Source organism: Ranitomeya variabilis, chromosome 4 (assembly GCF_051348905.1).
Source record: "Ranitomeya variabilis isolate aRanVar5 chromosome 4, aRanVar5.hap1, whole genome shotgun sequence".
Classification (NCBI taxonomy): domain Eukaryota; kingdom Metazoa; phylum Chordata; class Amphibia; order Anura; family Dendrobatidae; genus Ranitomeya; species Ranitomeya variabilis.
Genome location: NC_135235.1, coordinates 64,220,209 through 64,243,595, shown reverse-complemented (window position 1 = coordinate 64,243,595; position 23,387 = coordinate 64,220,209). Strand labels below are relative to the sequence as shown.

Below are 23,387 nucleotides of genomic sequence, written 5' to 3'. Positions count from 1 at the left end.
AGTTGTATGCGAACGTATGTTTACTGTGTGTGTGTGTTATATATATATATATGCTTGTATGTAGGTGTTGTATGCGAGCGTATGTTTACTGTGTGTGTGTCTGTTTTATATAGATGCTTGTGTGTAGGTGTATACGAACGTATGTTTACTGTGTGTGTGTCTGTTATATATAGATTCTTGTATGTAGGTGTTGTATGCGAGCGTATGTTTACTGTGTGTGTCTGTTATATATAGATGCTTGTATGTAGGTGTTGTATGCTAACGTATGTTTACTGTGTGTGTGTGTTATATATAGATGCTTGTATGTAGGAGTTGTATGCGAACGTATGTTTACTGTGTGTGTGTTATATATAGATGCTTGTATGTAGGTGTTGTATGCGAACGTATGTTTACTGTGTGTCTGTTATATATAGATGCTTGTATGTAGGTGTTGTATGCGAACGTATGTTTACTGTGTGTGTGTCTGTTATATATAGATGCTTGTATGTAGGAGTTGTATGCGAACGTATGTTTACTGTGTGTGTGTTATATATAGATGCTTGTATGTAGGTGTTGTATGCGAACGTATGTTTACTGTGTGTGTGTCTGTTATATGTAGATGCTTGTATGTAGGTGTTGTATGCGAACGTTTGTTTACTGTGTGTGTTATATATAGATGCTTGTATGTAGGTGTTGTATGTGAACGTTTGTTTACTGTGTGTGTTATATATAGATGCTTGTATGTAGGAGTTGTATGCGAACGTATGTTTACTGTGTGTGTGTCTGTTATATATATATATGCTTGTATGTAGGTGTTGTATGTGAACGTTTGTTTACTGTGTGTGTGTCTGTTATATATAGATGCTTGTATGTAGGTGTTGTATGCGAACGTATGTTTACTGTGTGTGCGTGTATATAATCTACAAAGGTCAATATATTGTGTGTATGCATGTGTTGTTAGTCTATACATTGCACATTTGTTTTTGGATTACATATATAGTATGTGTATTATGTGTGAATGATTATTTAGTGTTTGTGTGTATATATGTGTATTTATTTTTACGCACCTGTACATAAATCATGCATGCACATAATATACACTTACATACATACACATATATATATGTATACACATGTATAGTACGCATGCACACACACACACACACACACACACACACACACACACACACACACACCTGTTTGTATGTACACTTATGTGTATATTTAATGTGTGTTGTGTGCCTGCATTCATACTTGTATGATTTTCCTGGCGATGTGAGTATACCTGTGTATACAGTATATGGAGTACATTCTTCCTTTGCATTTTTAATCTATGCTTCCATATTTCTGCTCTTTCTTCCTTTTTCCATACAGGAGATCCAAATGATTCAGCCTGACAGAGGCTTAATATCATTTTAACAGTGTACTGAATTGTGCCTTCAGGCAAAATCTAGTTTTGTAGCTCTAACCAACCTATCCATCTGCCAGCCAGATTGGGCTGCTCCTACCCAGGGCCGGCATTCTGCCTCGCTGACACCTCCAAATAGGATTAAGGATTCTGATACATGCAAATAAACTCGCTGCCATAAAACCCGGCTCCTTAAATGTTTTTCAATGTTGTGTAAATGACCCTGGAGAAAGGGGGGAATAACGCAATGTGGATGAAAAGCAACACGTTTCTGCTGCTGTATATTCAGGGTGGAGAGATTATTGCTGCTGTCCAATTATTGACCGTAATCTGAAATCTCTAATCTGCCTTTGAGATGTCAGATTATTGGGTTTAGCTACGGAGGTACAGGGGCGATGAGTGTACATGTTAAGGGGTCTTGTATCGCTACAGTCCAGCCCATAGTTGGTTGTGTTCTGCTTTGGGCCTGTTGCGCCTTTTAATGCTAATCTACACCTTAATGTAATGTGGCCGTATACTCCGACTATGTCATACGCGAGCTGAAGATGCGGACTGCCAGAACTCGTCCAGATAAGAACAGAGATGGTTCAGAATTGGAGGATAGTGATCATTTTTTTTTTTCTTATGAATAAGAACACCACCTATTTCGTAGGTCGTGCCTGCTGCTGCAGCTCCTCTTCACTTTTTCTCCTGAACCTGTCACTTTTGCCCATGGACTGTTCTTTGATATCAAAGCTTATCCTCCTTAATCCTGTTTTGAAGCCAAACATCTTTTTTTTTTTCTTCTCTGATTTTGGATATTCCTTGTAATAAAAGGGGTATTCTCATCTACAAGATCTAACCCAATATGTAGTAGTTATAATAATATTCGCAAATCTCTCCAATTAGAAATGTAGTATAGTTCTTCTGATTCACTATGTCACTTACCTCATCTGCAGGCATCCATGGTTACGACCAATAAAAACGAACTCACTACGTAACCATGGATACCTAAGCTAATGCAATGCCCTTCACATGCGGTAAGCGACATGGCGAAGCAGAAGAACTATACTACATTGCTAACTGGAGGTATTTGGTAATAATAATAATATTACACCTACTACATGTTGGTATAGGATCTTGGAGACGAGAATACACCTTTAACTACACAGTTCCCAAGCAAGGTCCTTTATTCATAGAATATGCCATAAATATCTGATGTTACCATTTCTATTTTAAGAGCTTTGCTCTGTCTTTTGTTTTCATGGGATGGAGAATGTCGTCGCTCATGGTCCACTCTATTTTAATTTTTATGGGAGAGCCAAAATAGCTGAGCTCTTGTGCCAAATTACGGTAATTGACTGAGGCCCTAATTCATCAAAACCAGTGATTCCCCCCCCATTGAATCTTGCTCCAGTCGGACTGGAATTAGATTAGTTGTATAAGGTGCACCGCTGTTCATGAAATTGATGTCCACATTGTCGTAGCTGCTCAATAATGGCGTGAGAACAGAGTCGGTCTGAAAATTTCAGTGTAGCCTCGCGTCGACCTCAAATTTTGCAACTTTTCAAAGCTTTTTAGGCTGGATTTTTGTCGTTAAAGCTTTGATGAATCGGGTACTGAATATTTTGTATGTGTAAGGCTATGTGCACACGTTCAGGATTTCTTGCAGAAAGTTCCTGAGCAAAACAGGACATTTTCTGCAAGAAATCCGCATGCCTTTTTTGCGCGTTTTTTACAGCGTTTTTTTTTGCGGATTTTTCCGGAGGTTCCCAATGCAATAATCGAGTGGGAAATCCGCCAAAAATCCGCAAAATTAATGAACATGGTGCGTTTTTAACCGCGATGCGTTTTTTTCGCGGAAAAAAACGCATCATGTGCACAAAAATTGCGGAATGCATTCTAAATGATGGGATGCATAATGTATGCGTTTTTTCCGCATTTTTATAGCAAAAAAACGCAAAAAAATCTGCTACGTGTGCACACAGCCTAAAGATTGCGGCTCACTTCATTGATAAATATTTTCCGTCTCTTTTCGTCGTACATTGATCCCATGAGTAGAACTTGCATAGTACAGTACAATGCAGTCGCAATTAGCCGATCCCTCTGCATTAAGTAAGCATTGACGCGGTTCGCCTTGACACTTGCCGTACAATCTGCAGAAAGCCTTACAGATGGGTGCTGAATTATAGCATGGACCAGCCTACAGCCAGCGGTCGTAATCATAAAAGATGATTTAGACTGGAGCACGTCGCCACTTTTATCTCCTCATTACGCAGTAAGTGACGGGATGTTATGGCACATCACTCTGCAACATATTGAACGCAGCCATAGTTGTCAAAAAAAAAAAAAATGAACACACATGGATTGCTTCAGTCTGGAACATGTTGGCGAAACGCCGAAATAAAATTTATTTCAGAGGCTAGACATTGGCATGATTTGCCTGTGGCAATAGTGGCATCTATTCTAAAGGTGGCCATGCCAACATCGCGATCGGGCTACCTGTGCATCGCTGATGAGTGTGGACCTCTTGTAAGCACCATATGGTTGAGAAACACAATCCTTCACCTTTTTCAGATGTTTCGGATGTTGGTGGAAGTTTTTAGTTTTTAAAGGTATTTTGCCAACAGGTTTTTACTATTTTTTCTGAAGGTAATAAAAAATAGAGATGGATTACAGCGCTGGGGCACTTACTGGTCTTCTTGGTGTGGTTTAGAAAAAAAAATCGCTATTGAACTTTATGGACATTGGCCTGCGAAAGTATTCACCCCCTTGAAATATAGGCAGAAATTAAATGTATATGATCAAATAACTAAATATTTGCATGTACACATGTATTCACACCTTTTGCTGAAGGTAAACCTTTCTAATGAAGCCCCTAAAAATTTCTGGTGCAAGCAAATACCTTTCATAAGTTACATGGTTGAAGTCCACCGCTGCAATTTGTGTCACATGGTCGGTCAGTATATATGCATCTTTTCTGAAAGGCAACAAGAGCTGCAACATCATTAGGCAAGGGGCACCGCTAACCAAACACCATGAAGACCAAGGAGATCTCCAAACAAGTCAGAGACAAAGATGTTGAGAATTATAAGTCAGGGTTGGGTTAAAAAAAAAAATCCCAATCTCTGATACCCCGGAGCACCATCAAATCCATGATCATCAAATGGAAAGAACATGGCACCACAACAAAGCTGCCAAGAGAGGGACATCCACCAAAACTCTCAGTCCAGGCAAGGAGGGCATTAATCAGAGACACAGCACAGAGACCAAAGGTGACCCTGAAGGAGCTGTAGAGTTTCCACGCAGAGACTGGAGTATCTGGTCATACAACCATAATAAGTCGTACACTCCATAGAGGTGACCTGTATGAACGAGTGGGCAGAAAAAAGCCTTTACACACAAATTGTAGGGCTTGCCTTGATTTTGTAAAAAAAAAAACCTGTGGGAAACTCATCAAATTATTTTTTTTATTATTATAGCGCCATTTATTCCATGGCGCTTTACGTGTGAGGAGGGGTATACATAATAATAATGAGGACAATAATCTTAACAATACAAGTCACGACTGGTACAGGAGGAGTGAGGACCCTGCCCGCGAGGGCTCACAATCTACAAGGGATGGGTGAGGATACAGTAGGTGAGGATAGAGCTGGTCATGCAGCGGTTTGGTGGATCGGTGGTTACTGCAGGTTGTAGGCTTGTCAGAAGAGGTGGGTCTTCAGGTTCTTTTTGAAAGTTTCGATGGTAGGCGAGAGTCTGATGTGTTGTGGTAGAGAGTTCCAGAGTAGGGGGGATGCGCGGGAAAAATCTTGTATGTGATTGTGGGAAGAGTAGATAAGAGGGGAGTAGAGAAGGAGATCTTGTGAGGATCGGAGGGTGCGTGCTGATAGTTACCAGGAGACAAGGTCACAGATGTATGGAGAAGACAGGTTGTGGATGGCTTTGTACGTCATGGTTAGGGTTTTGAACTGGAGTCTTCTGGTAATGGGGAGCCAGTGCAGGGGAGGGGAGATGCCGGGGAATAGCAGGGGGACAGGTGGATTAGTCGGGCAGCAGAGTTTAGGATAGATTGGAGGGGTGCAAAAGTGTTCGAGGGGAGGCCACAGTGCAGGAGGTTGCAGTAGTCAAGGCGGGAGATGAGGGTATGGACTAAGGTTTTTGCAGATTCTTGGTTGAGGAATGTACGGATCCAGGAAATATTTTTGAGTTGAAGTCGGCAGGAATTGGAATGGGCTTGGATATGTGGTTTGAAGGAGAGATCAGAGCCAAGGATTACCTGAGCGAGCTTGTGGGACTGGTGAGAATGAGCAGCCATTTACTTTAATGGATAGGTCTGTCAAATGTATGGAGGAAGGTTCTGTGGTCAGATGAGACCAAAATTGAACTTTTTTGGCCATCAAGGTAATCTAACCACCATGTCTGGTGCCAAACCAACACAACTTTTCACCCTAACACTATCCCCACAGTGAAACGTGGTGGCAGCATCATGTTGTGGGGATGGTTTTTGGCATCTAAGGCTACTTTCACACATCAGGTTTTTGCCGTCAGGCACAGTCCATCGAATTTTGAAAACAGCGGATCTTTTTTTTTTTTTCCCGCCGGATCCGTTTTTTCTCATAGAGTTGTTTTTGCGCCGGATTGCGACTGATGGCATAAAGTTTCATCCGTTTTTTGCCGGATCCGTCCAAAATTAGTTTTCCGGCTGCCGGAGAAAATGTACAGAGGAACTTTTTTTCTGTCCGGCGAAAAAACGCACAGCGATGGTTCCAGTGATAAACGGATGAAACATGAGGTGAAATGAGTGAATCCGGCTACTGATTCTGTTTTTTTTTACACTGAGCATGCCCCGTAGCTGCATTTTCCATTCTGGAGTTCTCTCTCTCCTCTACCCTCCCCGCCGTGGTCACTACAAATAGACGGAGCAGCTCAATTGGAGGCGGATGTGTAGTACCCTGCCACGGTCACTACAAATAGACGATTAAATTATAAGAAAGTCTCGCACTCAACTTAAATCTGATAGATTTCTTGGTACTAAGGTAGCACTGGAAACGTTTCAGCTCTTTTCGAGCTTTCATCAGTCACTACAACATTTGAAAAAAGGAAATTCATAAAATACAGTGTACAAAACCAAACATATAAACCAAAGTATATACAGTTTTCCACAGGAGTTTAACAAAAGCCAAATTCGTACAGTTATCATAGGTATAATATTGCAGACAATATACGCTTATACATTCTCGCTCGATGTAATATGTGATTAATAGAGAAAACACACATACCGTGCTGTGCCTTATAGTGTGTCGAACGTGTCCTTATTTAGAATGCAGATCATGCATAATGCCTAATATAGCATAGAAAGAGGATAAAGTATTATGATTATATAGCAAAGGACTCTAGTACTATAGTCAAGAAAAGGTGAGGCTGTACTTACAGTCAATGACTGCTTTTAAGGATGGTAGAGGTGATTCAATATATGAGGCAGGATGCGTTAGAGCTGTGAAATAATAATAGCAGGGGAGGGAGAGGTATATATGAATACCCATTCTTTGTTATACCGAGTTGTTATAATAGAGTAACCTCCTTATGAGGTATTTACCTTGTGCACGTTATGGCTATAATAATCCCAGAGTTCAGACAGTTCTGTTATAGGCACTGGAGGAGAATGCACCAATACTCGTGAGTGCATACAGTGCTATTTGCATATAATGTGCCAGAACCTAGAAGGTCATACCTGGGGGGTAAGCCGCCTGGATATATATATTAGCAGGGGCTAAAGAGAGTGCAAAAATAGAGGAGATAGTCAGTGTGTTATCAGTCACTAACACATAGTACGCCCGGGTGTAACATGTCATACCTGGTAGGGGAGCCGCCCGGGCGTGCGTATTCCTCTCAGACGCGGTATCCACCGCTAGTCTGAAGTGTATGAGGGGACCACGCTCTTTATCATGCAGCCCCTAGGCTGCGAGGGAGAGCCGAAACCGGAAGTGACATCAGACACTGTGGTAAGGGCGGAAGTACATGGCCGTGTGTGGTAAACTAAGGGCATGTGTACTACTACAGCGGTGCTATTTTGGCTCTGTCTAGAAACAGCGCTGTGTCTGCGGGCAGTAATGAAATGTAATGTTGGCTGCAGGGACATCTCCTTTACTCATATATGTTAACGGTGTAGCTCCCGTATGTCGGAGGTGGGAGGGAGATAGAAAAGGGGAGGGGTGTTGGAAAGAAAAATGATTATCATGCCTGTGAGTATGGTAATAGTGGTATCCTAAGGGATCCATGGGCCATACATAGAGAGCTGGAGGTGACCTGTATCATAATACCTGTATTTTACTCCACACGGTGTGTGCGTACTGTGCAGTACCTGGTGGTATACATTAGTGAACTATAGAAAAGAAGAATTATTCGTGGTACGAGTGCCGTCCATATAAGGTCACTTATCCGTGGTGAGTGGTGGCACAGAGAGTGGTGCTTGATCAGGTGGTATTTCATGGTGTGCCAGCCTTTAATAGCGTATATCGTCTGCAATATTATACCTATGATAACTGTACGAATTTGGCTTTTGTTAAACTCCTGTGGAAAACTGTATATACTTTGGTTTATATGTTTGGTTTTGTACACTGTATTTTATGAATTTCCTTTTTTCAAATGTTGTAGTGACTGATGAAAGCTCGAAAAGAGCTGAAACGTTTCCAGTGCTACCTTAGTACCAAGAAATCTATCAGATGTAAGTTGAGTGCGAGACTTTCTTATAATTTACTATACGGCTTGGGAACCTAGTCTCTGCACCAATACATAGCGGTGCACACGGTGTTTATTTTTATACTACAAATAGACGAGCAGCTCAATAGGAGGCGGATGTGTACTACCCTGCTGTGGTCACTACAAGTAGATGGAGCAGCTCAATAGGAGGCGGATGTGTACTACCCTGCTGTGGTCACTACAAGTAGATGGAGCAGCTCAATAGGAGGCGGATGTGTACTACCCTGCTGTGGTCACTACAAGTAGATGGAGCAGCTCAATAGGAGGCGGATGTGTAGTACCCTGCCGCGGTCACTACAAGTAGAGCAGCTCAATAGGAGGCGGATGTGTAGTACCCTGCCGCACTCACTACAAGTACGGTAAATAGAGCAGCTCGGCAATTGAGTACTTTCGGCTGGTGGCCACCATTATAGATAACAGCTGGTCATCATTGTAAAAGTAGTGGACAACCTCTTTAAGGGCAATGCAACCTAGGAAACGTATACAAAATAACTCTTCTCTAGAAGGATTAAAAGCTCTCTGTATGACTAAGTCATGCTTCATACTTCAAAACTCTGAGATAGTTTTGTTTCCTTCCAGGAAACAGCTGACTATCTCACTAGTGCGTCCTATGCAGGTCGCAACCCTATAAGTCTAGGTTCACATAAGCGTTTCTGTGCACAGCGTATCATCTGCATGCACAAACGCATGCTTACGCCTGAGCATCATCTTGCGCATGACACAAAAAAACGCTGCATGTGTATGCGTTTAAATGCGTTTTGGCATACGTTCGCGTTTTTTATGCGCATGGTGGAGGCGTTGACGTCATTATCTGGACATGCGCAGTCTAAAGTACTCATGCGTACGCATGTCATTGCGTTTCCATAGACAGTAATGCAGTTTTTTTTACGCATGTGCATGATTGCGCAATATTTGACGCCTCAGAAAATGCAAGCCGCCGCACACTGCGAAACGACGTGTGTGTAGTCACCCGCATGTGAACGCATGCAAATGCATGTCCCTGCATACACCATGTTAAAGATATGTACGCATGATGCATGCGGATCATATGCTGCGCACAGAAACGCCAATGTGAACCCGGCATAAGTCCACGTATTACCATTTAACATTGACCAGCCTTGCAACATGACAAGATATTGGCCAAACCAGACCCCTATCTACAGATTGCTATTATAGGCTACTTGCTCCTCGTCTGTATAGAACAATGGCTGAATTTCATAGCCGTGATCTATCTCTAGGGGGCGTCTCAGGCAGCCATACACTAGTTTGCACTGATGACAGGCAAGTATGGGCTGGGTGGTGGACCGAGGAGAGCCTGGAGGGGTGTAACTAAGCAGACACCAAACTCTTCGCTAGATCCCTTGATGGTGGGATGTGATTTGGCTCCAGGATGGATCTCTGATGCACGGCATCTGACCCCCAAAGGCGCAGGGAGCGGTAACAGCAGCTTCAGGCAGGTATGGCGGGATACTAGCGGACACGGCTGGTATACCGGCAGGTTGGTACTGGTAGGCACGTCTGATGTGCAGACATGCAGGTGCTGGTTGGCACAGCTGATATGGGTACAAATAACAGCATTGTTGCCATGTCCATTTATTCACAGAGTAAATGTAATGATACTTATCGTGTGTAACTGTAAAGTCCTGATACATGACCCATAATTCCCAGTCCTCTTATAGTACATGGCATTAATTTAAAGGAATTTGTCAGCATGTTTTTATATATGAAGACAATGGTCTTGCTGTGTAGGTGTTTGTTCTTTAATAAAAATGATACCATTTTTGTAGAGATCTGATGTACCAGTCATGAGAAATCTAATGTAAAAACAATATGCAAATTTGACTGGAAGTGCACAGGGGTGTGTCTGTGTACTAGGAAGAAACATTCCAAATGGGTAGACACGCCCCCTAGTGCTTTTCGTTCCTAGTTTGCATTTGGCTTCTACAATAGATTTCTCGTGACTGGCACATCGGATCTGAACAAAGAAGGTATCGTTTTAATCGGGGGCCGAGCACCTATACAGCTGTGCTGCTACTTTCACATGTAAAAATGAGTCTGTTTGTGTAAAACATGACTACTCCAGGTCCACCAGTAACGTAGGTGTTTTTAACTTCTCTCTGCTCTGGCTCCTAATGCAATATGTCTAAATGGAAAAGGGCGGATTGAAAACTTCAGCCAGCCCCCGTTAGACTGCAAGGTATCGTGGTCACTAACCAGTTAAAGCGCAGAGAGAACCCATACAAGTCTTCTAGCGGGGTTTTATGAGTGCTCCGGGCTCTGAGTCACTAGTTGTCTTTGCTATGAAGTATTGATGGATTTGTGTTGCATGTAATTAAGACTTTGTGGATAGCTTTTACTTTTATTCTTTTTATTTATTTTTTTTCTTTTCTTCTTCTTTGAGAAACAAGGGGTCCTCGTTAATGACAATCGTATCTTCCTGCGCTCCAGCCTTCGCTTACAACAATTGCTAACAGTGGGGCGTGATCCTGCGAACGTGTAATAGCTGAACCATTGTCTCTGTTGTTGGTACATTTTATTTGTTTTTTTCAAGCTGAGCTAGAAAATAACAACCCCAACGCCATAGTGTGTCGGCTTTCTGCGCTGCTCCATAAAAAAGACACCCAGTGACCTGAAAGTGAGCGAAACCGTCCTGTGTAACGGCTTCCATGTTGTCTCCTGTCCACTCGTTACCTCTGACCGTTTTATGGGATTGACTTTTCCTTTCTTCCTGCAGACCGCCTCAGAAAGAGAAGATTGCAATCGAGATGAGCCCCCCCGGAAGATTATTCCAGAGAAGAGCGCGCTCAGACAGGTAGGTCACTAGAAAATAATCTTTACATAAATTTTCTGAGAGTCGTCCCCAACTGCCCCATGATAAGGGCACATCAACATTAACATGGCTTTTTATTTATTTATTTTTTAATTTATTTTTATTTATATTTATTTTTATTATCGATGATAATATGGCAAACTGGAAAGCGCTGCGGAATATGTTAGCGCTATATAAAAATAAAGATTATTATTGCCTTTTATGCTAAGTTACTAATTCTTGCACGACTGCTAGGTCCCTCTGACAACACTTCCTTTTATGATTTCCATCAACTTCACGGTTACTGGGTGGAATTTAGGAAATCTGACATTTCATACCAAAGCCGGTATCTACCGGGCTCATCTGTGCAATCACCAGGTATCGTGTACCTGTCCTAGCCTAAAGAATAGGACGTGTGCCACTCCTCCGGCCTCTGCGCACAACCCGACCGATATCTTTACACATTATGTCAACGGCCCCGCTCACATCCCGATGTGTATGCAAGTCAAGCCAATAAATATGATGCATCTCTGGCTGTCGGCCCCCTGCAACATTCAGCTATTCCCATCTCCAAGATCATATCCCAATATGTAGTAGGTGTAGTAGTAATAATAATAGCAAATGCCTAAAATTAATAATGTACTATAGTTCTTCTGATGAGCTATATCGCTTAACCAATGTAGTATAGTTCTTCTGATGAGCTGCGTCGCGTAACTAATGTCCAGGTGATTGCAGTAGCTTAGGTACAACCACTGGTATAGTGACAGTTAGTTGTTAGTGGTCATAACCATGGATATCTAAGATAATGCAATGACCTGCACATGGGGTAAGCAACATAGCTTATCAGAAGAACTACAATAAATTTCTAATTGGGGGTATTTGCTAATATTACTATTATTACACCTACTATATATTGGGATAGGATCTTGGAGACAAGAATACCCATTTAAATATATCTAAGCTATATATGCTAAGGTGCCCTATTATGTGTCTGGTAAAGTAGTTGGTAAATTTTTGTGCATCCAATTTTGCAACTTGTTCACGCCCGAGAAATGGTGTCGAGAGAATCTCAGATTTCCCCCAGTATGTGTATCCAGATCATATCTGTGTGTTTAAAATGTGGACATTAGTGATGAGCGAGTATACTCATTACTCGAGATTTCCTGAGCATGCTCAGGTGAGTATTTGTTAGTGCTCGGAGATTTAGTTTGTCTCCTTAGCTGCATGATTTGCGGCTGCTAGACAGCTTGAATACATGTGGGGATTTCCTAACAAACAGGCAACCCCCACATGTACTCAGCCTGGCTAGCAGCCGCAAATCATGCAGCTACGGACACAGAAACTAAATCTCCGAGCACTAACAAATACTCGGAGACCACCTGAGCATGCTCGGGAAATCTCGAGTAACGAGTATACTCGCTCATCACTAGTGGACATTAATGTGAAATTAACCTGGGAATCGGAGTAGGAAGTTTCAGAAGTAATACAACTGCAGACCTCGGGATTTACATTATTGGGAAGACATTAATCCATGTTTGTAAACCTCTGCACGCATGCACAATTTGTTAAAATGGAAGTAAACAAATGTACACAATATGAGCCCTATTGAAGTGACACGGTTGTTCTGGAACACTATTTTTACAATTGTGAAATTTTGTGACAGATCCATTTTAATATACAGACTGCATGCATTATTGAATAGATTGTAGACCTGATGAGACTGGTGCACTTACATTCTCAGAATGGCTTTTTAATCTTGATATTCAAATGAAAATGTTATTAGTACAGCCATAGAATGGAATGGCTCCTGATTCCAGGCTGCAGCTTGTTCTGGGCAGAGTAAGGTCTCAGTAGCAGCAGCAGTGGAGGAGGGACACTGAGGAGCGGTCAGTAAGGTTAGGTGTGCAGTGATTAAGGTTACATTTAAAAAAAAAAAAGGGTTATACTGAAGTCATATGTCTATATTCAACATTTCATAGTTTTAAGGTAGAAGTTAGACATAACTCCATAGAGTTCAACCTATAGCCATGTTGATCCAGAGAAAAGCAAAGCCCCCATGAGGCAGATGCCCCATGTTAGGGTGAATAATGTCTTCCCGAGTTCACATACGGCATATGGACTAGTTCCCCGGATCAGTGTCTCCTAAAGTTAGTACTCTTAACCTGTTCATGGAGGACTTTAACCCCTTCACCACCTTTGAATTTTCCTTTTTTGCGTTTCTTTTTTTTTTCTCCTCCTCTTCCCAGTGCCGTGACTTTTTTTGTTTTTCCATCCCCATGGCCGTGTGAGGCTTGTTTCTTGTGGGACGAGTTGTACATTTGAACGATACCATTGATTTTACCCTATACTGTACTGGCAAATGGGGAAAAAAATTCCAAGTGCGGTGAAATTGCCCCCCCCCCCAAAAAAAAAAGTGCAATTCCACAATTGTGCGTTTTCACAATTCCAAAATGTTATTTTTTTTCTTACCGTGTTCACTAAATGCTAAACCTGACCTGCCAATATGATTATTGAGGTCAGTACGAGTTTGTAGATGCCAAACATGTATAGGTTCGCCATTCTTATTTTTATTTACCGTAAGTGGTGAAAAAAAAAATGTCCAAAACTTGTGTAGGAAAAAAAAAAAAACAGCAGCATTATCCGATACCCACATACAATGTTTTGATTTTATTGCAATGTTGTGGTGTCCAAAAAAAAATAATGATACCAAATATGTTTATTTTCTTTCTTGTTTTATTTTGAATGAAGCATAAGGAGAACAATTACATTTTTTTTTTTGCTTTCTTTTAACATTTTTAAAACATTTTATTTTTTTTCTAATTTTTCACTTGTTTCAGTAATTTGTGATCATCGGGTCAGTAATGCTCGTCTGCTATGAATGCCGGCCATTGGGCGGCGCTCATAGCAGATCAGCAATGACAACCATGGGGGTCTCCAGCAGGCCTGGATTGTCATTCCAACCTATCGGTGCCCCGCGATCATGTGACCGAGGCGCCGATGGGCAGAGCTAGTGACGTGCTTCCGGTGTCGGCATGTTGAATGCAGCTGTCAGAGATTAACAGCGGCATTTATTATGTTAACAGCCGCGGATGGAACGGGATTCCACCCGCGGCAGTTAGGGGCACAGGACAGCTGACCAGGTGCGGGCTCAGTGCCAGAGCCCGCATCAAAGAGAGGGAGGTGACCTATGACGTACCTGTATGTCATAGGTCATAAAGCTTGAAAAAATATATGTAAATATCTCAATGCCTGGAATATATGAAGATGTTAGTGCTGGTCAACGCAGCAACGACACCGGAGGTCAATAGCTGTGCACATATTAACAATGAAGTTACTGCACAAGGTCATCAAACCAAGGAACGTTTCACTGGCGGTGAAGACACGGCTCATGCACAGTTTGGTCTTTTCTTTGGTAACATACAGATGTGAAACCTGCACGATCAAGAAGGAAGACAGAAAAAGAATCTACGCCTTCCATATGTGGTGCTGCAGAAGGATGTTCTCAATACCATGGATGACAAGAAGAACAAACAAACGCATTTTATAACAAATCAAGTCACTGTAAGCAAGTATCGCCAACCAAGGTACGACTTTCCTACTGTGGACACATCATATGAAGAGAGCAATCACTGGAGAAGGACATCATGGTTGGAAGAATAGAAGGAACAAGGCAAAGAGGAAGACCAGCAACCCGACTGCTTGATACAATCGAGATAATGGCAGAGAAGACCCTGGTGGACCTATCTAGGCTTGAGAATCAGCAGAATGCTGTATTAGAAGAAAAAAAAAATATGGGTCATGAGACCCATGGTGGGTCCGGACATTGGTAGACCATTCACAGACCTTATAATACAGACATGTGATGTCAGCTTTGTGCAGCACTGGTGAAATGTATATTCACAGAAAACACACCAGTCTCATCAGGTCTAAGAAGTCTATTTAATATTTTATGCAGCTTGTGTTGTCAAAGCTGGCACATACGTTAAATATTTTATTCACCGAATATTATTATTATATTTTATTTATTATAAAAATATTTGTATTTTATTATTAAAGGATCGTGATCAAATGTCAGCCTGGAGCAAACAGGGCTTCTTCACGTAGACCCACAGACTACAGAGCTTCATGTTTACTACGTGCGAGTCCCAAAATGGGTTTCATCTGATCACAAAGCTCAAAAACAATTATAAGTTTTGGCAAGTTTGAGAGAAGCCAACATGTTTTTTTTTTTGTGTTAGGTTATAAATTAATTTTAATAGGCTGATCCAGATGGTTCATTTGGAAAATGGATGGTGAGATCTGCTGGAAATTAAACTAAATTTATCTGCATCATACTTCAAAGTGAAGTGCGAGCGAGCGGCGCACATTAAGGCCTGCACATACAGATGGGCTAGCGGGTCACACGCGGGACTAATTGGATTAATTTGGAAAATAAGTGATTGGGTTTTTGGATCATCGCTTGGATGGGAAATTCTCTTCTAGTCCCTTTTTTTTTAAATTTATTCTCCAGTGTGAATAATTTATAGTTATATATATTTATACATTTTTCTCCTTTTTGATTTATTATATGTACAATTAATCCCCTCCGTGGTAAGTCACATTACTGTGTACCTTCAGAATATGCAAAGGCGAGGCACAGTGGACTGACCAGTGCCTTCTGTATTGTAGACATACTGTACAGTGCAGTGCCTCTGTGTATCATACAGACTTGTTTTAAAGGGGGGTAGTGCATTATTTCGATATTGACGTTCTATCCTTAATATGGGTCAGTAAGAAAAAATTGTGGGGTGTCCAGTACCCTGTATCCACACGGACCAGTTGTTATCACCTCTCGGACGCCGCTGGGTGTAAACAGGGTGTGACCAGCGCGGCTCTGTGCAATTTCTAGTGGCCAACGCTGGGTACTGCAGCTCAGCTCCTGTTGAATCGACAGGCTGCTATTTCTGGGGCTTCTGGGAAACCTTGTATTGCCAGTAGATTGTCTCTTCAGAGAGGAAGAGGACTAGAGCTCTAGTGCCACCTATTGGAAGTAGCAATCCTAACAGTCAATGTTGACCCTTTAACGAGCCTTGTCACATGACTTAGGATAAAAGCCAAACCAGAATCTCAATTTGCAGACAGTGTTTCGGGGTACTGCCCTCTCCATCAGCCAACCCAGATCTCCACTTTGCACTGACGAGGGGCAGTACCCTGAAACAGTGTCTGCAAATTGAGATTCTGGTTAGGCTATTATCCTAAGTCATGTGACAAGGCTCGTTAAAGGGTCGACATTGACTGTTAGGATTGCTACTCCCAATAGGTGGCACTAGAGTTCTAGTCCTCTTCCTCTCTGAAGAGACAATTTGCATATTTCCCAGAGGAGCATTGCGGCTTTAAGTCTCCTCACCTCGACATGCTTAACATGTCACTCTCCGCAAGGAGAACCAATACTTCTTGGATCCCATATTACCAGTAGAGTAAGATTACAAGGTTACGCGATGGCCTTACCAGGATATCTGCATTATTGTCTGGGATCATATAGGGTGTAAAAACACACGTATATGATTCCTGCCCATTGTGCACGCTTCCTGGCAGGTATGTGCAGAAATGTCGTCAGAGCCAATCAACTCCCTAGAAATAAATGGCGCCAGACATATTTAATTTATGCCATCCGCTAAAGGGGACCATTTCTAATCAGCAGAATGGGTGACTTGACCCCTTTAGAATTGCTCGACCGCTGCTCCATTCCTTCCTTTTGGGGTTACTGAGCTCTGCATTCGATTCTTTTCGGCAGCCCCATGAAGAATGAAAGGAGCGGAAAAAGAAAGCTGGAAACAATGCGTTTGGGAGAAGGTATGATGGCAAGATCTCAGGATCTCTCCGCCTGATACACAGATCCAAGAATTGATTTCTGGAAAGTCTCTGATGGCAGTAGATGTTGCGTATATTTCTGTGACTTTGGGTGGATCCAGCTATCTAAAAATCACCATTTCTTCTATAAATATTAGGAAGTTGGTTCCACCCGTTCTGCTCTGTAGTGGCACTGATGTCCTCCAATCTCTGGGGATGACTCGAAAATGAACTTGGCCGTTTGAAGCCTAGGATTTTTTACTTTAAGCTTAAAATTCCTTCTTTTAAAAAAATAAAATAATTTCAATCAAAAGAGCCTCGAAAATTAACGTTGTTGTTTTTTTTCTATATTAGGAACAAAACTGCTCCATGTGCACTCTAGACGTGTGTTCCCAGGTAAACCTATAAGAATCGTATTCAGCGAGCATTAGAAGCAGTTGTTTGTTTGGATATTAGAGCAGAATCTTGGTAACGTATCCTTATAGGGGGGTGTAGCGATGGAGTGTGTGTTTGCAAAAACTTAGCCAGAAATGGAGCATGTGCCAAATGATTAACTTTATGCTTTTCCTACCATGTGTTAAAAACAACGGCGCGCATTATTTTCAAACCCAAATAAATGGAAAGATTGTTGCACGCAGATTTAAAAAAATAAAGCACAAGATAACTTTAAATGTGAATTTTTGGATCATTGTGTAAAACTTATTGTTAATAACATACACAGTGGTGTTGTCGCCTCATAATGTGGGACGTTCTGAGACATTGTGCCTGTTCCAAATTAAATTGTATTTATCAAATGCGTGCACGGAAGAGCCACGCTGATACATTGAGCATCAAAGCAGATCTTTCTTTTATTAATTCATAATATCATCTTATATAGGCTATCAGTATTCATACGTTGTAACACTATAATTGGCTCATCTTATCTCTAACTATGTGCTGGCATTAGCATACATACTTCTAATTGGCTAAGTTAACACTGTTAACACCCAGCTTGTGGTCTAGGTGTCCTCCTAGCCTCTAAGGCCTCTTTCACACTTGCGTCGGTACAGGTCCATCGCTAAGCGTCGGGCCGACATACCGACGGATGTTGTGAAAGTTTTGCTCGACGTGGGCAGCGGATGCAGTTTTTCAACACATCCGCTGCCCATTCTGCAGTCCGGGGAGGAGGGGGTGGAGTTCTGGCCGCGCATGCGCGATCGAAAATGGCGGACGCGACGTATTAAAAAAGTTACATTTAACTTTTTTTGTGACGACGGTCCGCCAAAACACGACGCATTCGTCGCACGACGGACGCGACGTGTGGCAATCCGTCGCGGTCCATCGCTAATACAAGTTTATGGGCAAAAACGCATCCTGCGAGCACATTTGCAGGATCCGTTTTTTGCCCAAAACGACGGATTGCAAAAAACGGAAGTGTGAAAGAGCCCTAAGTTTCCTTTCTCTTACTTTCCGATGTTACACAAAGACATTCCTTAGCCTCCTTATCTGATCATGGACTCCATCTTGGAAGGAAAGAAATACATGTAGAAAGAAACTAAAATGAAGTCAGGATAGATAAAATATGAATCCTTGTCTCACAGTGGGAAGGTCCTGATCACAGCCGGTTATAGATTTTAAAACTAATGACTTTTAAGTAGTGATGAGTGAACGTGCTTTGATAAGGTGTTATCTGAGCATGCTCGTGTGCTAAACGAGTGTCTTCAGCATGCTCGAATAATATGTTCGGGTCAGCGGGGCTGTTAGACAGCAGCAACACATGCAGGGATCGCCTAACAAACAGGTAATCCCTCCATGTGTTGCTGCAGCCGAGGGGATGAAAGCCTAGTTTTGCGCACACCAAAGTCCCTCTGTTTGCCCCCGAGCACGTTCGCCCATCACTACTTAGAAGTGATCCTTCTCTGAGGCACTCATTGTCTACTGTTCTAGAACCTTAAGGCTCTGTGCACACGTTGCAGATTTGGTGCAGTTTTTCCTTGCAGATTTTTTAGATAAAAGTGAATGAGAAACCTGAAGTGTCATGTACGCGATGCTTATTTTCGACTAGGAGAGTTGGTGCAGAAAATAATCTGCGGCGCGTCACTTCTCTGCCTTTTTTCCCTGCTTTTGTCACCATTGACTTCACTCAAATCAGTAAAAAAAAACTCACTAAAAACACGTGTGGTTTTTTTTTTTTCTGTCGTGTTGTTCCTGCCAAAAGCTGCAGAAATGTTACTCAGCGTGTGCACATAGCTTAGTCGTGCTACCAATATGCACCAAAGATTATTTATTATTAAAATTATATATATATATATATATATATATATATGTGTAGATTTGTTTTTTTTTTAATTGGGAAGCATTTTTTACCTGAATTTTAACTACAGAATCCACCTCCAAGAAATTCCTTGCGATCTTTCCTCCTTTTTATTTACAAACAAATCAGCGAAGTATCAGATTAGCTGATAAATAAATAAATAAATCTTCGATCAGCTTTGAGTCTATGGAAAGGACCTAAAGACCCCGGAGGTCCGGCGCTAAGTGCTTAGGGAGCTCATGAATGCAGGTCTGTAAATTTATTGTGCCGCCATCTGTTTTTCCTGCCTGGCAATAGGGACCATCAGGGTTTTGTAAAGCCTTTGTGGTGGTCGGTCCCTCAGCGGCTGACCTTCTATCTGTGTGGAAGCCGTGACTGTGGCTGTCAATAGTGCGCGGGTCAGAGGGCGGCTGTTTATGTTGCCCCCTCCTGATTACCCTAATGGCTTAAGAAAAGACATTGGCAGTGCAGGATGTTTAGCCGCCCCCTGCTACCATTGAGAAGTAATGAGGTCCATTCACTGCCGCTGCTTTTCTTCCCTTCAGTGCCAGTGCAGTCTCAGCTTTCAGCCTTTTTTTTTTATGGCTGCTCAGATTTGTTTTTCATCCATGTTTGTTTGTTCATTTCTCTTTATATAGATAAGGGATCCAGCGTGATGCGACTATGTCCGTCTTCTGCCGATCACGATGGGCCAGATTCTGTATAATGCCCCAGCATGTGATTCATTGCCCGCTCACTATCTTCCTGCCACTTTCCTAATTAATAGGATTGGTTACTATTACATTTACCTTGGGGATGTGATTTTGTGGCACTTACTATTATAGGTACTCCAGGTTCTCCTCCTACTCTTGGCAGTACCGCCGTCCTCACAGACTGCACAGTTCTCCGGCCCATACAATGGCTGACGGTGGAGAAGCATGTGACCAGACCATTAGTCTCCTCCAATAGAAAAGCAGAAAAAAATAGAAAAATCCAATTGCCGAAATTAATTTTATCCCCAAATATACGCATTTAAGTCAGGAAAATAAAAGGTCTTCCAAAGGTGGACAACCCCTTTTAGTTACGGTATGTTCACACATTCTGATCTCCATTGTATAACTGGTGCAAACTGGAGCAGCTGGGACCAGGCTGGGGTCCGTCCGTCTCATGGGTACGTGGGCAGGCAGCATCAGAAAGGGGCCCTAAGCTCAGACCCCCGGGCAATAACTCTGTGAAGAACGGGCAACATATTCGCCTATTAGGGCTTGTTGGCATGTTATGTTTTAGCATGGAAAATCACCTTTTTACAGCGCCATCAAAGGGGGTGAGACCCCTGAAATCACATGCACCCCACTTGTTTATTCCTTGGTAAGTGTTCTTTTCCATCTAATCAAATCAGTGGGAAATAAAATGCAAGTAAAAATACATGAAGAAAGGCTCACATTTTATGCATCATTTTTCTTGCCAACACTTGTTTTTCTGCAACCCCTTCCCCGAAATCTGCTGCCGATCCTGAATGTGTGCACATACCCGTAATCTTCAGGTAAAGCCATTGGTGGTGGTGAGACGTTTGAGATTTTAGACGGCATGAAATGAAGGGTCCACCCTTCCCGAGACCCTCTGTGTGGGGAGGTTGGTGGGAGTCGACGCTCACGGACCCTCACTCGTGGTATCCTACATTTTTGTTTATTGTTAATTTTTTTAAAATGGATTTAAAATCTTTACACCGGCGTATAAATGAAAATGTTAGTTTTATATGTGGCATAGTATGTTCGGATAGTAAGAATAATGATTGTAAGGCTCCGTTTAGGCGAGCGCCAAGCATTGCAGATCGGTCGTGTACGGAGACTGCAGGCGTGACTCTGGTGCCATGTGCTCGCCCCCATGGGAGGAGGAGTAGGCGGTCCGCGCTCCCCCCATAGGAGGAGTAGTAGGCAGTCCGTGCTCCCCCCCCCATAGGAGGAGGAGTAGGCGGTCCGCGCTCCCCCCATAGGAGGAGTAGTAGGCGGCCCGCGCTCCCCCCATAGGAGGAGTAGTAGGCAGTCCGTGCTCCCCCCCCCCCATAGGAGGAGGAGTAGGCGGTCCGCGCTCCCCCCATAGGAGTAGTAGGCAGTCTGTGCTCCCCCCCCCATAGGAGGAGGAGTAGGCGGTCCGCGCTCCCCCCATAGGAGGAGTAGAAGGCGGTCCGCGCTCCCCCCATAGGAGGAGGAGTAGGCGGTCCACGGTCCCCCCCATAGGAGGAGTAGAAGGCGGTCCGCGCTCCCCCCATAGCAGGAGTAGTAGGCGGCCCGCGCTCCCCCCCATAGGAGGAGTAGTAGGCGGCCCGCGCTCCCCCCCATAGGAGGAGCAGTAGGCGGTCCGCGCTCCCCCCCATAGGAGTAGTAGGCGGTCCGCGCTCCCCCCCATAGGAGGAGTAGAAGGCGGTCCGCGCTCCCCCCATAGCAGGAGTAGTAGGTGGCCCGCGCTCCCCCCCCATAGGAGGAGTAGAAGGCGGTCCGCGCTCCCCCCCCATAGGAGGAGGAGTAGGCGGTCCGCGCTCCCCCCATAGGAGGAGGAGTAGGCGGTCCGCGCTCCCGTCTGCTAAGGACCTTACAAAAGACTTTCCTCCCCACGCGGACCCGAGATGCACCAGTACTTAGCTTCACATGTTGGCCTTAGGGCACATCTGTATTTCACGCTCTCACATTGACCCCAATGTACGGACCGGTCATGGTTCTCCTGATCAGAACCTGACCGCCTCACAGGCGCATACAAGGCTCTGGAGTTGGGGTCTAGGAAGAACCTTTACGTGGTGAGGGGAAAAAAAAAAGCTTCTCCACCTCGTCCGTTCTGTCAGTCCTTGAAAATCGGACCGCACTCAATCCATTGTTTTCCCCGGTCCCATAGACTTGGCATGGCCTCTGATTGTTTTTTCCAGTGGCCTACTCGACCCGAGGATAGAATCGGCCATGTGCACAGACCATAGAATATGATATGTAGGAGTGCGATCGGCGAGAACCACGGAGATAACTCGTACCAGTGTGCACGAGCCCCTACCCTGAATTCTGCAGCATTTCCTCTCTCCGGCACGTTATATCTGTAGCATTAGTGGTCCGTGTCTCCAGTATATCTGTCACCGGGCAGCAATCCGTCCCACCAGACTAGACCCGCATTACCATTGGCAAGATGGGTTCCCATGACCTTAGAAATGTGTTTGTATTTCTTGGAGGAAAAATGTGTTTTCTGCTCTTTCCGTGCTCTTTGCTAATGGGGTCTGTCAGCGTTTTCTCCCGGCCTCATTTGTAACGCTATAAATGGCAGCCTTTTGTGCGCGCTCCTCGTGCCTTTGTATACGTGTCCACTTACCATCCTAACAATGTAGGCCTCCATGATGAAGCCATTCAGGGGCCGCGCGCCCCCCAGCTCCTGGTTATATTTCTTGCAGTAGTTAGGGTTTTCTGCCATCACTCCTGCCTGACTGGAGCCCCCCGTGGAGTCATCTGAAGGCATGAGAGGGGACAGAAAAGTAGCCGTGTCTCGCCTCTTGTTGGATTTCTCCTATTATTCAGGGACCCTAATGAGGACCATCTGGTGGGGGGCTTCTTCTCTGTTGTGGAGATGGTCACCTGCAGTGAAGCCACACAAGGGGGGCTCTCCAGTGTGTGTTGTAGGCTGTAACTCAACTCTTCATTGATACTGTGCGATTTGTTGTAAAGGTGGCGGAGCATTGAGTTCAGCAGTCAGACGAGGCGAAGGCCCAGTGTGTCCTAGGAGCGAACAGCTGCCATGTTTCCAGCACCTTGTGAGCGGCCGGAGTAATGTCACGGGTTATTAAATGGGGAATTGCCCCGGAGATTATCCTCTTTCTACCTTTTACTGTCGACCTTTTGACTTCCATGACAAAGCCATGTGTTTGCTCCGCCATTGTGCCGGCGTTATCTGAACGCTCATTGATAACTCCTCCATGGTTTCCTAAGCCCACTATATCCGGCGCCGGCTCCCTATAACTCACAAAGCTTATTATTTTATGTAATCATGCACTTGTGCTTAGTACCCAGGATAATTTACTATGTCATTAATGTTGGCGTCCCCTTTTTTTTCTTCATTCAGTTGTCTAATTACACTTTTTAGAGTTCTTCTTTTACAGATAAAATGGTTATTCTATGTAACCCTGTGTGCGTGGGCCATATGGTGTAAGCGGCGCGCCCTCTAGTGGCCATGTGTGATACTAGCAGCATGAATGCAACTGTTCAACACCAAGGAGTAAGGTCTCATCCAGACGCCAGGGATTCTTCTTGTACGCAAAAAAAACCTTTCTATTTCTACCATCAGTGTTTCATCAGTATGTAGTAGTAGCACCTGTACGGGTG

At 43.5% G+C, this 23,387-nt stretch overlaps 1 protein-coding gene across 9 annotated transcripts in view; it reads left to right on the top strand.

Annotated features, from left to right (window-relative positions):
* BTRC (beta-transducin repeat containing E3 ubiquitin protein ligase) overlaps window positions 1-23,387 on the top strand; it is a 344,864-nt gene that overhangs the window by 148,175 nt on the left and 173,302 nt on the right. For 5 of the 9 annotated variants that reach the window (XM_077258617.1, XM_077258621.1, XM_077258624.1 and 2 more), the window contains exons 2-3: window positions 10,863-10,940; window positions 17,121-17,162. In XM_077258617.1, the coding sequence (XP_077114732.1) occupies window positions 10,863-10,940; window positions 17,121-17,162 (120 nt within the window). The remainder of the gene's footprint in view (window positions 1-10,862; window positions 10,941-17,120; window positions 17,163-23,387) is intronic. The other 4 variants (XM_077258618.1, XM_077258623.1, XM_077258620.1 and 1 more) reach the window with 1 other exon arrangement.